This window comes from Panthera onca, chromosome B4 (genome assembly GCF_046562875.1).
Source record: "Panthera onca isolate mPanOnc1 chromosome B4, mPanOnc1 haplotype 2, whole genome shotgun sequence".
Lineage (NCBI taxonomy): Eukaryota > Metazoa > Chordata > Mammalia > Carnivora > Felidae > Panthera > Panthera onca.
Window position 1 is genome coordinate 46,887,266 of NC_138345.1, and position 15,754 is coordinate 46,903,019.

The 15,754-nt window shown below is 43.9% G+C and overlaps 1 protein-coding gene across 2 annotated transcripts in view; it reads left to right on the top strand.

Annotated features, from left to right (window-relative positions):
* EMP1 (epithelial membrane protein 1) overlaps window positions 1-14,247 on the top strand; it is a 48,618-nt gene extending 34,371 nt beyond the window's left edge. For both annotated transcript variants that reach the window (XM_060658321.3, XM_078450077.2), the window contains 4 exons: window positions 8,966-9,078; window positions 10,670-10,766; window positions 10,881-11,021; window positions 11,956-14,247. In XM_060658321.3, coding sequence (XP_060514304.1) covers window positions 9,001-9,078; window positions 10,670-10,766; window positions 10,881-11,021; window positions 11,956-12,122 — 483 coding nt within the window. In that variant the 5' untranslated portion in view covers window positions 8,966-9,000 and the 3' untranslated portion in view covers window positions 12,123-14,247. The remainder of the gene's footprint in view (window positions 1-8,965; window positions 9,079-10,669; window positions 10,767-10,880; window positions 11,022-11,955) is intronic.
* The last annotated feature ends 1,507 nt before the right edge of the window (window positions 14,248-15,754 follow it).

Genomic DNA, 15,754 nt, shown 5'->3' on the forward strand with positions numbered 1-15,754 from the left:
CAAGATTCATGCTACTTGTTTGTTTTTAGCATAGTCGTCAGCCCTTGGATTCTGCCAGAGAAGTTGAAAGTCCATTTGGCCGGCCTGAGCCTCTCACGTAAAGGAACAAAAAGAATCCTCAACAGCCATCTAGCCTTTGCTCTGTCAGGCACGAGCCCCTCAATCCTCACGCTAGCCCTCTGAGGTCTACAGATCACGGTTAAGAAGTGCTGCAGTCAACAAATCACCGCAATGTATACTTTACATGTCTTACAATTTCATGTTAATTATACCTCCACAAAACTGAAGTTAAAAACAGAAGGGATGGAATCAGGATTTGAACCTGGAGCCCAAGTTCTTTATCACTGCATACTCTTTCTCTGTAGGAGGCACCAACCAGAGAGGTGATGTGATTTTCCCAAAGTCAGAAGTTAGAGGCAGAATTTGTTGGAGATTTTGGTTTTCTAATAGGTGCTTGCCTTTTCCCTTCCTTCTTTCCTTCCTTCCTTCCTTCCCTTTTTTTCTTCTTTCTTTCTTTTTCTTCCTTCTTTTCTTCTTTCTTTCTTTTTCTTCTTTCTTTCTTTCTTTTTCCCTTTCTTCCTTCTTTCCTTCTTCCTTCCTTCCTTCCTTTTTCTTTCTCTTCCTTTCTTTCTTTCTCTTCCTTCTTTTCTTCTTTCTTTTTCTTCATTCTTTCTTTCTTTCTTTTTCCCTTTCTTCCTTCTTTCCTTCTTCCTTCCTTCCTTCCTCTTTCTTTCATTCTTTCTTTCTTTCTCTTTCTTTTTCCCTTTCTCCCTTTTTTCCTTCTTTCTTCCTTTCTTTCTTCTTTCTTTCTTCTTTTCTCCTTCCTTTTTTTTTCAATACCATGCTTGTTCCCCCACCCCCACCCCCTGGTTCTTCATCCCTAACTATGCAAGAGTTTGTGCTAGTTTATATCAAGGTCAGTCAAAACACTACTCTTTCTCTAATAACCCCCATTTATTATCGATAGACCACGTTTGGGAGATGGAGCCCCCTTTCCTCCAGGACCATGAAAAAAATAGTTGTTTCCCCTAGAGCATGTAGTTTTACAGCTTGATTCCTGATGTTTCTCCTGGTCATAAGCTGCTCTGCATGTAAAAACATCAGGCCCCGTGATGATGTAGCTATAGTGAGAGACAACCTGAAATTCTTTCCTTCCACACCAAACATCAGACATCCAGAGGCAGGAGGAAATGGCCCTTTGGGATCCTTTCTCTCCACATGTTTCCCACGGAGAAATTAACACCGCCCTCTCCCACCCCTACGTAAAAACAATATTTAGAATGGAAAGCACGCTTGACATAAAACAACAATAACAATGGCCAGAAAAGCTCATCTAAGGTCTCATCCACTCAACCTGCTTTTAATCCCAGCCTTTTCCTCCTCCGGACACATCCTCTCCGACTGCTCCCAAAAGAGAGTGTTTCCTTTTCTGCTTTTGTGTTAAATGGACATCCACTTTGCCAACCCAAATGATCCTCGATGGGACACAAACACATCAAAAACAAACCAACCAAAGCAGAATGATCCTGAGGAGGATAGAAAGGCTTGGTGTTGCCACTCTACACAGTGTCCTTACGGAGGAGCAGCAAGCAGCCACCGTTGGGTGTCACGCTAAGGGAGGTGGCGCAGAGATAGAGGCTGACTCAGGGAAATCATGTGATCAAGGGCAGCTTCATCTTTCATCTTTTCTCGTGCCTCGCAGGAAGTACCACGTCTTTGGTCAGATGGTGTGAGAAAGCTTTCTTCAAAGTTTACAGTTACCCAGAAAGGCACGGAGATTTCACAATCAGGAAAACATAATCCAATGAAAAGACAGAGTCGTGTCTAAAGTCGAATAAAATCAAGACCGTATTATGACGTGATTGAGATTTAGGGATCTACGGTGATGTCCTTTGGTTACTTCTTTGATAGCATGGAAATGCTGCTTCAAAGGTGACCATTCTAGAGAATGCCTGGAGGCAGCTTTATTTTTTATTTTGTTAAAAAATTTTTTCTTAGTGTTTATTTATTTTTAAGAGAGAGAAAGAGAGGGCAGGGTGGCAGCAGAGAGAGAGGGAGACATAGAATCCGAAGCAGGTTCCAGGCTCTGTGCTGACACGGGGTTCGAACTCACAAACCGTGAGATCATGACCTGAGCCAAAATCGGATGCTTAACCAACTAAGCCACCCAGACGCCCCTGAAGAGGCAGCTTTAGATTAAGGGCAGAACTAAGATAAGGGGTAGGAGTTGCCAAGAGCAGATTCTGATGCATTGTCAGAAGGACGTTTCTAATGGGAGGGTCTTGGCAAGTAGTGAGCTCCCTGTGACTGGAGGAGTTTAAGCACGACTTAGATAGTTCCATGGTATGGATTTGTAGCTGAGGTTCATATATTAGGGAGAAATTTTAAGGCCCCCTTCTCAGTCTAGAGATTCTATAACTTAAAAAGATAGAAAAGTTAAATCTGTGGACAAATTAGTCGTTAGAAATTTAAGATATTTTCTTTGCATTCACTTATATCCTCTTAAATAAAAGGCAACAAACACATATATACCCTTGTATGTTCAAATGTCAAAATTACTCAGGAAAATATTCGTATGTTTACATAAGTATTTACATAGGAATATATAACATGGAGCTTGCATATAATAATATGCTCAATACATAGTTATAATCATGTACAAATGATTTCTAAAAATTGTAAAAGAATAAAGTTTGTGTATGTAAAATATATATATATATAATACATATATATTTATATATATATATAAATGCTATTAGGAAGGCTATATATATATAGCCTTCCTAATAGCATTTATTTGCTCACTGAATGGAAGTTTTCTTGGTACCTGTCATAGACAAGACTCTCCTTTCGGAAACTTAGAATCTTAGGGGTGAGAGAGCCAAACATTACCATAAGTAATTTTGTTACCAGGCAGATTGCCCCTAGTGGTTTTAATAAAGAGCTATGTAAGGTTATTACACAGTGGGGGAAAATGACTACTTCTGACTTATGTATCCGGGAAGGCTTCTTAGAGAAGGCAGGATTTGAGCTTCTTTGAAAAAATTTTGATAGGTAGTTCCTGGAGGAAGCACACTTGAAAGCAGGGCTCTTTCTTTGGAAATCAAATCCTCAGGATTCCCAGGGCCGGAGTAAGGCGTTTGGAGCCTCTTTTCCAGTGGTTGGTGGAGGGGGTGGTGAGGTGCTTGGAGGATTTTGAGCAGAGGAGTGACAAGGTCAGATAACGAAGTGGCATAGAGGGTACAGCAGAGAAGGAAGAGCTCAGAAGGAGGACCACCGGAGAGGCTGATGCCGTGGTCCAGGTTAGGATCTGAACTGGGCAAGGACAAGGCGAACAGAAAGTAAGGGGTGGATGAGGGATAAATAATGGAGGAAGAACCCATGACCTGACTATGGTTTTTTGAGCTATAAAATAGGGATGAAAGGAAGGAGAGATGGGGAATTTGGCAGCTGGCCATGATTTCTCCCTTCTCCCCAGAGAAGCTTGGGTTATACAAGGCTGTCAGGAAAATGACCAAGCTGTCTTCGTGCTAGGCAGCTGATTCACATGTTCTCAGAAAGCTCTCTTGCACCATCTGGTAAAGGATGCCTCCCTGTGTCTTTGTCCGGGAGAATCTCACTCACTCTCAAATGAATCGGGGACATTTGACCTCTGTGCGACTCCCTCTCTGCTCACATAGCCTCCGACCTCCCCACCCTCCACCCCCATTTCTGATTATGTTGTACCCCCAGGCTCTGGCTAGTTCTTCAGTGATTGAAGCCCAGGATTTCCACCACTTCCTTTGCTGGAAGAGTGGGTTTGTCATTGTCCTATTCTATTGTGTGGCTCCCAGTTATTGTGACTTAGACCACCACCCTTAAAGAACTGCATCCCCCAGACTCTGGTGGTGGCAGTTCAATAAATACACATACTCTGTGGTGGGAAGAACTTATCTGACCCTAGCTTAACAACCATGGAGCCAAATTACCAACATCTAAACTCCTCTTCTGTATCTTTAGAAGTCAATTATTCTCAAAGTCTCTGCAGTATTACGTACCCATCAGAAAAGGAAAGGTGCCCATAGGAGCCTGATTTGTTTCTCGTGGTCAGAGCATCCTAAAAATTAAGGCAAAGCAGTCTCAATAGCTATGTTCCTTTGATTCTTTCATATTTCTTGGGAGTTGGAGGGCATAAAAGGAAGGCAAGAAACCAATAAAGATTTAAGTGGATGGAGACAACCTGGAGACGACAGTTATCCCCCCTCCCCCCACCCCACCTTAGGTAGTCATTTAGAGCTCCAATTACCTTATAGAATTTGTAATTCTCAAGGTCATTTCCACTAACTGTGATAATTTTCTTTTAGCAAAGAACTTAATGCAAACCTAGAATGGTGAGTGTTGTGAGATTTGCATTGGGACTAGGAGCATAAAAAGACTGCCGCTCCTATGTGGGCTGGGCAATTTGAGAAGAAAAGGGGAAGCATGGTCAGGAATAAAAGATGGCGGTGGTGGAAAGGGAACTGGCTGGTCTGTGTGTTTGGGAGAAAAGGAGAGAGAGCTGCTGTGTGGCTCTAAGTCTCAAACTTCCTTTTCTTTTAATACTCAACTTCTCTCTAGAGTCACAATTCATGCCTCCCATGCTTTTCTCAGTTTCCTGCTCAGCCCAATCATATCCCTGAGCACCCCTGTCTCAAGAAATCCTACTCTGCTTACAGTGATGGGTGGAGAAATATGTTTCTTGCAACTCGCATAGAACAGTCAGTGGATGTCCTAGCCTTTAAGAACACAGTGAGTGCACTAGCTCTGTTGGCTTAGGTTTAAGTACCATAAATAATGTTATGGGAGTCCCCAACAACCAGCTGACAAACTTTGGGACTGCCCAATGCACCAAATGCTCTGAAGGTTAGGCATTGCACCTAGTTATTTAGAATTGCAATGCTGTTATTTTGTACTTCCTGGTTTGAGCTGCCCAGCTGTGACTAAGAGTATGCTTTCCACTGGAGAGTGCCATCCAAAGCATTTTAGAGAGGTCTGAGGCAGAAGCCAATTATTGTTTTAGTGAAACCAACTGCCAAGGAAAAAAGTTGTAACAGTCAATACTTCCAATGACATGGATATTCAGAAATGGTTACTTTTCAGTGCTTTTGTATGAAGTGAGATACATACCCAGGTAGGGAATGAGTCTCCTTGCAAGCTGCACTGCTGGTAGAGGGTGGGCGGAAGGTTTAAGAGCACGAGAACTTCTGTTATTTATTTCCATTCTGCTCTGCTATTAGATCTCCAGACATTCACCCATTTGTAGAATGGTTGTCTATGAACATATCAAGATTTCCTCTGCCACCTCACCTCTGGGTGAGGGTTTCTGTGCTGGGGATACTCTAGTATAGGGACTGGGTTACTAGGAACAATCCAGATGAGAAATTTAAGAAGATAGTTTATTCTGTTTCCAAATGTGTTACAGAGGGCCACGGAAAACAATGGAAGCCCTCCTAAGCTGACAATGGATGACACTAATAAAACCTGATGAATTGGGGGCAGTGAAAAGATGGAGAAGTTATATGTATTATGTGCTATCTCCAGCTAAATACCCCTTACTTCTGGTTGGATACAGCAGCCAAAAGCAGAGGAAATTATGTGTTCTATACACTAAGCACGCTTGCTAATTCAAGACGTTTTGCTCCTTTCCTCAGCGGATAGATGTGGCATGATCACAGGAATGTAAGATGAAAGAGAGTCACTTCTTTGCTTGATTCCCCCACCTACTCCTACGGCTTGCACAGGCAGGGAAATAATGATCAGGTGGGGCTTTGGCTTAGATCAGGAGTGAGATCCAGCCTTGGTTCTGGTGGCAGTGGCTACAGGTCTCATTTCACAAGCAGACCAGAGCACACCTAGTTAAATCACACCACGTTCAGTCCAGGGAGCAAACAGTGCTTACAGCAGGCAAAGAGAGCATCTGCAGATGACTGGCCTGAAGGTTAAAGCAGCCAGGAAAAAACAGCAGAGCACACACAAAACACAAGGGAAGGTACCAGTCCCTGGAGAAAGGGAATACTACACGACAGGGCACTATAGGACCTCTCCTTCATAAGGCCATTACCTTCCAGATCAGGAGAGAGATCAAGAGGCTGAGGGGTAAGTTGGGTGGGCTGAGGTGGATGTGCAGTAGGAGGAGGGTGTATGGAATGCAATAATGTTCAAGTCATCAAAATGGAGAGTGTAAGCTGAGCAGGGATGAAAGGAATCAGACTTACTTCGGAGGGTTACATAGCAACCCAAGAGGGCAGAAATTTCTACTGAATTCCCAACAGCATGCAAGGCAGGGAACTCGTGATGTTTCCTCCACCTCGTTTAAGAAGCCTCATTTGGTGTACTGTATTCTGTTCTTGGCCCCTCAATCTTTTCCCACTTTTAGGAGGAGGGTGTTTGTCAATTAGAAGCCAAAGGAATAAAAAAAGCATTTATAGAGCCCAAGGAGGATTAAACATATGACTCATTATGTAATAATTTGTAATCCCTTGAAGTCAGCCATTTCCTTTCCCCATGAAGGTCAAGATCAGGATCCAGGGATGGTGTGAGCTTTCTCCTTCTGATTCCTGAGGGTGTGTTCTTAGTGGTCTCCCCACTCACAGGGCAGGTATTAGGCATAATGACAATTTCTAGGAGCCCAAAATGATCTGCACACACTGCCTTGTGATGTACATAGAAGATATCCTACTACTTGTACTTCTCATAGGGCAGCCTAGTGACTGACTGGTTATATTGGCAACAGCCACTCTCAGTTTCATAGAATAATGATAGGAATACTAATAGCCACAACCAAAGCCGCCCTATTAGCACCTGCCATGGGGCAGGCACTGGGCTAGTTTTACTTTCATGATCCAGTTTAACCCTCCTGTCTCCCTGTATAATTAACATTGCAGCCCCCACTTTATATAAGAGGAGACTGAGACTGAAAGGTCAAGTGATCTTATATGATTCTAATTCCACCTGTTTAATTCGGAAACCTCTTTTCACTGTGCATTAAAGTCAAGCAGAAAATTGAGGAGGTATGCACGAACCTGCGAAAAGCAAAAATAAATTTGAATGTGTAGGAAGATTATTAATAGCAGGCATGAAAGCTCCAAGCTCTCCCCTGAAGCGGCAGGATAAACTTCATGATTTTTGTCATTCACAGTGAAATTGGACACATTCCTACAAAGTAGTCTGGGTTGAAGGGAAGTGTTGGGATTGGGAAGGAAGGCAGGGGTTGTTGGAGACAGTTGGGATGCACGGAGGGGAAGCCAGTGTCTGCCTCTCATTCCTGGCCTGTAAAGAGCAAGTCTCCCTCAGTTACATTAGAACATTCTAGACTTTGTGGGGTTTTGTTTGTTTGTTTTAGAACATTGTAGACTTTGAGTACTGACGAGGAAAGTGAGAGGAGATAAAAGGCACCTGAAGTGTTGGGACGATAGCATCAGTGCTGGCCACGAAATACCTGGGACAGCAGGAAAGTGGCTCAAGCACGCTCAAAGCTTCAATTAAATTAGGTGGAGTGAGAGAGAGAAGCAGGACAATTGCAGGATGTGCACAGCCATCCCCTCCTAGGTGGGGACATCCACATATCCACTCTGCTGTGAATAACCTCCAGCCCTTTCCTTTTGAAGTCCCTTGAGCCTATACTGCATCGTAACTATTGTGGGCATGATAAAGCACTCCCTCTGCAGCTGACATAAATCAGAATAGCCACTCCCGTGTGCATCCTGCGTATTTTCTTTATGATCAGTGGGCTCCCTTTTTCTCCTCTGTGGAGATTATGGCTGAACGCTTTTGTTATCCATACCCATTCTTTTTTTTTTTTTCCAACGTTTTTTATTTATTTTTGGGACAGAGAGAGACAGAGCATGAATGGGGGAGGAGCAGAGAGAGAGGGAGACACAGAATCAGAAACAGGCTCCAGGCTCCGAGCCATCAGCCCAGAGCCTGACGTGGGGCTCGAACTCACGGACCGCGAGATCGTGACCTGGCTGAAGTCGGACGCTTAACCGACTGCGCCACCCAGGCGCCCCATCCATACCCATTCTTAATGCATATTACTTCCCAGTCCTCCTAGCACGTGATTTATGCATTTGCCTGTCTTCTCCATTGGGTCCTGAAGGATTGGACTTTGTGTAAATGTCATGCACAAATAGATGGCACCTTTAGTGGTGTTTCAGCCTGCATGCTTCTAAAGCCCCAGAATCGACATCGTGCATCAACAGAAATACAGCACTGTGCCCTAGACAAATAGCAGAGTCCCTCCCATGAGCCACACACAGCCCAAAGGCTCAGGTGCAGTAACACAAATCTGAAATGTTCAATCAGTAGGTGATCAGACCATTAAACTGTAATTAGGTTGTTATAATTATTGAATACCAAACAACATTATAATAACAGAAGTTGTGGCTCTCACATTTTATAGCTCACCCGGGATCAAATTAGTGGCCTATTCAGTCTCTGGGCATAGTAATAGCTGCTGTTCTGTAGAAGGAATCCACTTCTATTAATATCACTGGCTGAGCAGTTTGATAGAGGCACGGACCCTTCCTCAGTGGAAAATGGAAATTTATATGACATTGTTGCACAGAGACCTGGAAATTACAACTGTGAAAAGGCCTTTTAAAAATCCAAGTTTTACTTTTTGGTGCTTACACCACAAACGAGATAAAACACCAACGGTGATAAAATGTGGGCTTTTCTTTTTTGAAACAGGCTGTATTAGAGAGAGGAGTATATAAATCCTTGAGAAGCGGAATTATGTTTCTATTGAGGTGTATGTAAGCAGACGAATAGGCACTTAGGAAACTAGGTTAATAAGATGTTTCTAGGAATTTATAATGAAATTGTGATGGTTTTTATTGCAGCTCCTCCTGACTTTAGCAGATAGTCCACGCATGTGGGAAAGCTGAATCATCTTACTGAAACTGACAGTAACCTTTTTTCCCTCCTTTGCCTTCTGTCTTTTCAGAATTCTCTTCGCTCTTGAAGCATCAAAAAGCCAAGATGCTGGTATTACTAGCTGGTATCTTTGTGGTCCACATCGCCACTGTCATCATGTTGTTTGTCTCCACCATTGCCAATGTGAGTAACGTTCTTTTTTTCATTCATTCACCCAGAAGTTATTTGGATACTTATATAAAGCGCTATAAAAGAAGTTTGAGCCACAACCCCTGCCCCTTGTGAATATACAGTTTAGTTGTGGAAAACAATAAACACACACGCGCACTTCCAACGATTAAACAGCGGGGGGATAAAAGCCAGTGTCAACAGCCAGGGCTCTAGGTGTCTAGGGGCTGGAGAAGACAATGAGACTTCTTCAGGCTCTAGCAGAATCTTCTCCGGAGGTGGAGCTTGGAGGATGGGCAGATGGGCGGGGTCTCTTGGCAGGAGATGAATCGAGGAAGGAGTAGCGACGCGTTCCAGGCAGGAGCGCTAGCCAGCCGAGGTGCCTGCCTCCTTGAGGGAGAACCTTTGTTCAGGGCGGAATGAGGACAGCCATGTATGCAGCAGGAGCAGAACTTCTCTTCCGTCTGGGAACCTTGATTAGAAGGATAGATGGGAGAGAGAGGATGAGAAGCTGTGGTTGCCAGACTGATACATTCAAATTCTGAGCTGAGAGTAGCACGTGAAAGTGGCATTTTGCGTGATTAACCTGGCTCCACGGAATTAACTCACTTAAACAAAACAACATAAAAATATGGAGGTAGCAGGAGCCTTTTCTCTCCGAAGCTTGGGCTACTCTGACCTCTAGTGGTAGTCGATAGCATCACATTTGCTTTTGTTGCGCTTTTCTCAGAAAGAGACAAGACAGCTCCTCGCACACAAAAATCAAGGCCACCCGTCACTAGATGGGCCAACGGTGGTTCCAGAATCTCTTTAGGTCCATGTTACAGTTAAAGAACAAATGGGCTTTAAAGTTCAGATAGAAGAGTTTGCTAACATTGGGGGGCGGGGGTGTGTGATCATAAGCAGGGCTAATTTAAGTACAACTCTGATAAGACAGAATCCCCATCCATGAGGCCTTCTCCAGACTGTAGGTTGGCCATTCTATACACCAGCCCCTAAGTCTCTGAGAATAACGACAAGCCCAGTGAACGACTTCAAACCGCAGAAGTGGAGGCCAAGAGTGCTGAATGCCTGAATTATCAGCTCCTAATACAGGGCTTGGCACCTAGCTGCTTCTTGAATCAAGAGCAGGTGATCACACGTTCTTGGACGTGCCCTTCCAGCAATGCTCATTCTAACAGGTGCTGTGTGTGGGCAAGTGGATGCTTGTTTTTCAGAAGAAGAATGGTTTTTCTTGGTCCAGGTGGGAAGGGACACCGGCACCACAGTGAGCCTTGGGGAATATGTTTTGGTCACTCTTCTACTTTTAGGGGCCTCGACAGTCTTCTGTTTAGATGAAAGTGGCTTCTTGACACGCAGCCCCAGAGAAGCTGTGTGATTTGTCTTTAGCCACACACTCTTCCATCTTTCCTCTTGGGACCTTTGTGACTTCGGTTTGAGTCACATCTCATTTCCACCAAGGGTTGGGGGTGCTGAGCCGTATTTGTGGCTCAGTACTGTGTATTGCTTAAGATTCGATCCCGGCCCAAATCTGATTTGTTATTTCTTTTTCTTTTAAAGCAGAGGGTGAGTTTTTCAACCACTGTTTGTTTCCTTTTGGTTTCAGGTCTGGGTGGTTTCAGATGATACAAAAACATCGGTAGGCCTTTGGAAAAACTGTACGGGTGGCAACTGTGATGGAGCCCTGTCGTATGCCGATGAAGGTATGTATTCAAGGTCTGTGCTTGGTCCTGAGGGTTGGCGTGATCAGAGAAAAGTCCAGCCCATCCGGGACGAGTCAGTCTAATGCCCTTGTTCTCCTCCTCCTGTGTCCACAGATGCCCTCAAGGCCGTGCAGGCTTTCATGATCCTCTCCATCATCTTCTCCGTCATCTCTCTCGTGGTCTTCGTGTTCCAGCTCTTCACCATGGAGAAGGGAAACCGCTTCTTCCTCTCGGGGGCCACTATGCTGGTGTGCTGTGAGTATCGCAGTGGTGGGTTCCCATTCGTGCAGGAAAAGCTTTTACGTGGGTCTTACCGTGGGTGCTCCCGGCAACTCGGACAGACAAGCACATGGCTCAGTGAAGTCACTTTGGACAGCTTTCTTCCCTGGTTGTTTGTTCTCTTTTTGAGAACCCCTGATCGCTGCTTGGAATGAGTGCTGTCAGTTGCTTCATTGTTTAAACCTTGCGCTCCTGGGGCTGCCCTGTCGCTAGTCCTTGTACAGTGGACACTTGAGGGCAGGAAGCTGGCGGTCCTTAGAGAGCCGAAGCCACTGCCTCAGTGCATGGCCTTAGTGCTGTTCTTATTCTTCGTCCTTCTTCCCAAACACACAGAATTTGGTGAGAGGCTGTGTTCTTTTGTATCCTGGGCAGCCTGCCTACATACACGGGGGGTCCAGAAGGGAAAGCTGAGTGGTGGACATGAAGTTCTGTGTTTTGCTTCACACTTTTAGCTTCTCAGAGCAGTAGAGATATGAGGGCCCAAACACCTCTAGTTTACCAACACAACCATCGAGGTTGGTCCAGGGCAAATCATAAGAACAACACTTTGGGGCTAAATGGCCAGATTTTATCCTCCCGATGAGGGAAATAGGATCTTTTAAAAATTATACAATCGGGGTGCCTGGGTGGCTCAGTCGGTTAAGCGGCCGACTTCGGCTCAGGTCATGATCTCACGGTCTGTGAGTTCGAGCCCCACGTCGGGCTTTGTGCTAACAGCTCAGAGCCTGGAGCCTGTTTCAGATTCTGTGTCTCCCTCTTTCTGACCCTCCCCCGTTCATGCTCTGTCTCTGTCTCAAAAATAAATAAACGTTAAAAAAAATAAATAAAAATTATACAATCTTTTTTCTTTGTTTTAATGTAAACAAACAAACAAACAAACAAACCTAAACTTTTTTTTCCCCCCTTGCAGGGCTGTGCATTATGGTCGGGGTGTCCATCTATACTCATCATTATGCCAGTGGTTACGGAAACCTCTACATGAAGAGTCACCATGGCTATTCCTTCATCCTGACCTGGATCTGCTTCTGCTTTAGCTTCATCATTGGCATTCTCTATCTGGTCCTGAGAAAGAAATAAGGCTGAACAAATTCATGGGGATCCGGGGGGGTGGGGGTGGGGAGAAGGAAGCCGTTGAATCTGGGAGGGAAGTGGAAGATGCCATGCAGGAAAAACCAAGAGAGGGGCGGGGGGCGGGGAGGGGAAGTAAGGGTGGGAGAGGCTGAAATCCAAACCATTCCTGAGGAGGTTCTCTATGGTGGAACCCCTGCCCTTAGGAGAAAGTAATTGGCTAGTACTCTGCTGCTCCCTTGATGCGGGCCCCAGGAGAGCCTCTCTCCAGCCACCACACTTGGCCTCCAACTGTCCTCAGTTACACACGCTGGGGCCCCATCAGCTGCCACACCACTGGCTCCACTCCTGAGGCTGAATTCTGGGTCTTGCACTGCGGTCCTCAGACCTATTGCATCAAGTTAAAATAGCGGTACAAGTTCCAGCAAGAGCAGATCTTGTTCTGGGGTTGAATATGCTAAGCCTGGAAGCCATCCGCCTTTCTGACCCAAAACAAAACATCACATTCCAGTCTGAAGGACCTACAGGAGGGTTCTGGCCAGTGAGCCATTATCCCTCTTTAGAACAGATATTTAACTCTGTGGAACTCAGTGGTATTTGTGACAAAAATGGGAGAAAGAGATACAGTCCTAAGGCCAAATGGGTGGATTGCTTAAACCAAGAAAGAGAACTTTTCACAGTGGAAGGCCTGGGGGATGGTCAGAACTCAGACAAGACCTCACGCGGCTGTCCCTCATGGAGACCTCTCGCTATGGACTTTGCTAGGCCTCTTGCTTAAAGCCAAAGCAGCTCTTCTGGCGATCTGTAAAACCACTAGTGACCAATTCAGTGGTGAAAGTACCACACAAGTTATGGGACCAAGGGGCAGTTTTGTGACAGTGCTACAGTAGGGTTATGTTTTTAGGACCCCCTGTCCATACAGTCAGTATTTCTTTTAAGTACATGATGGGAGAGAGATGGACACGGTTCCCTGTGACACGATTTATTACCCTCCCTCTCAATGATAACTTTTGAGGATGTTTTGTCTAATTATACACATTGGGGATCAGGACTCCTAGGCTCAGCGGTGGCTCTCGCTTTGACTCTGCCTGGAGTAGTCACCTTTCAGAGGTCCTGCCTATTCCACTTCACAGGTGATGCAGGGCCGTTCTGGAAGCTTAGTAAAACACACACGAAACAAAACCAAATAGATCCTTGGGTTAAAGGTGCTATATAATTGTGAAGTATTAAGCATACTAGATTTCGGTCGTGGTAAGAATACAGGGCCTGCATTCCCAGGAAAGTTAGAAAATTCCCATGAGATAATTAAAAATATAGGTGATGGGCAGATAATTTCTTTAAGGAAAAAAAAAAAAAAGCAAAAACTCTTGTGGTACCCAATCAGATGGTAACTGGCTGTCTGTTGCCATAGGAGCATTTCTATATAGGACTTAGTTGCAGTATGTTATTCCTGGTTAAGCAGGCATTGCTGTGGCCTGGAGGAGCTGTTTCAAGCCATCTCAGATTCTGTCTAAAGGGGTTGTTATGGGAAGACATTTCCTCTATTGCCTGAGAAGATCTAACCCAGGGAGAATCTGAGACATCTTGCCTACTTTCCTTCTCCCAGCTCTCTCCTTATCCCGTTTCTCACATGATTTTCCTCTTTGGGGAGTTGTTATGCCATGACTAGTGGTATTTATGTAAAAGGACTATGACTAAGTATATTTCTCTGTGTTCATTCTGGTTAAGGGAGTATTGAGGGCAGGCCACCAGATTATCGTGGCTGGGGGTAGAGAGACGGCAAGCCAAAACTGCGGGACGATGACCTTTTTAATTGTGACTTAATCATCACATGATTAGAGAAGGCTGTCTTATGTGCAGAAACACACTTACATATTAGATATACCCAAAAGAGATACTTGCATTAGGTTGGAAAGTCGAACTATGACTGGAGTGAACCATGTATTGCCTTGTCTTTTACTTTATTTCTGTGACATTTATGTCTCATGTAATTTGCATTACTTTGGTGGGTTGATCTAGTACTGTATTTGGCTTCTTCTTCAATAGATTGATATTTCATATACTATAATTGTAAATATTTTGATACAAATGTTTATAACTCTAGGGATATAAAAATAGATTCTGATTCCCTTCACCGAGTGAATGTTTTCTTCCTAAAAAATGCAAGAGATGAGGAATAATCATGACATTTATACCTAATTAAGTTGTCAGTCAGTGTGGTTTGGACCACTTGGCATTTATTGGAGACATTAAGTTACCTTCTGGTAATACATTAGGCATTTCTACAGTAACTCAGCAAGTGAACATTATTAGGTAGTTTTATCTTGCTTTAATTAAACCTCTTCAAGCAAAAACCAGAATTTTGTAAGCTAATACATTAGAGAGATGTTATGATCTTGAATCAGAATGACTTATGACATTAAGAAGTGAGATACTCATAAAGTTTCTTTGAAACACAATTCGTCTAACGTGTCTTCAAAATATAAAGCAATTCACAAAGATAAGCATCACATACATGCCTTTGCAGAAACCCATTCATTGCATAAACTGGGGCATATCTGTAGGAGCCAGATGAGAAAAGGAAAGCTTTACTGCTTTCTGTGAATAATAAAGACTGGAATTAACAGTGGAAAAGCAGGGTAGATACTGTGTATCCTAGCATCATGTCAATACCCATATCATACAAATGATTTTAATGTGGAGTAGGCACTCTGCCAGTCCCCTGCGGTTTTGGATGAGGTAACAACACAAGGAATACCCAGAGAGTATACACAATGGAACCTGAAAATGCAACTTCAACATATCTTCAAGTCAATTAATCAAAGCGCATTGATTATTAATACTCTCTCAGAGACCTATGTAATTTCTTAGATTATTTCTGGGATACTATCATAAGAGGCTATTTCTCTCCCTTAGCTCCCCCTAGCATTCTTTCCCTCATGTCATTTGCCTCGCCGTGGATCAGACCTCCAGAGCATCCTTTTTTCCCCCTTCCTTCTCTAGATCTTTAATCAGAATCCCCAATAAGCTTTCAAAACTTTTCTGCCAAGATGAAATCTTCCACCTCAAAGACCTGGATGATGAATGGGAGTGTATTATTCAGGATTCTCCAGAAAAAACAACCAATAGGATGTGTGTGTGTGTGTGTGTGTGTGTGTGTGTGTGTGTAAGTTTATTTTAAAAAATTGGTTCACATGATTATGGAGGCAGGCAAGTTCAAAATCTGCAGTGAGAATAGGGTTGGCAGAGGCTGAAGACCCAGGGAAGAGCCAATGCTGTAGTTCAAATCCAAAGACTGCCTGCCGGAAGAATTCTCCTTTGTTTGGGGGGTGGAGGTGGTCAGTCTTTTGTTCTATTCAACTGATTGAATGAGGCCCACCCGCATTATAGAGGGCAATCTGCTTTACTCAGAGTCCACTAATTTCAATGTTAATCTCATCCAAAACACCCTCACAGAAACATCCAGAATAATGTTTGGCCACATGTCTGGGCACCATGGCTCAGCCAATGTGACACAAAATAAAGCATCACGGGGAAACATTCTTATTAAGGATAAGGCACAAACGTTCTCAGAAATAATTTAAAAGAAGCTTGAGCAGTGGAAATCTTTATGTTTACAGTTGATACTTAATTCAAATAGT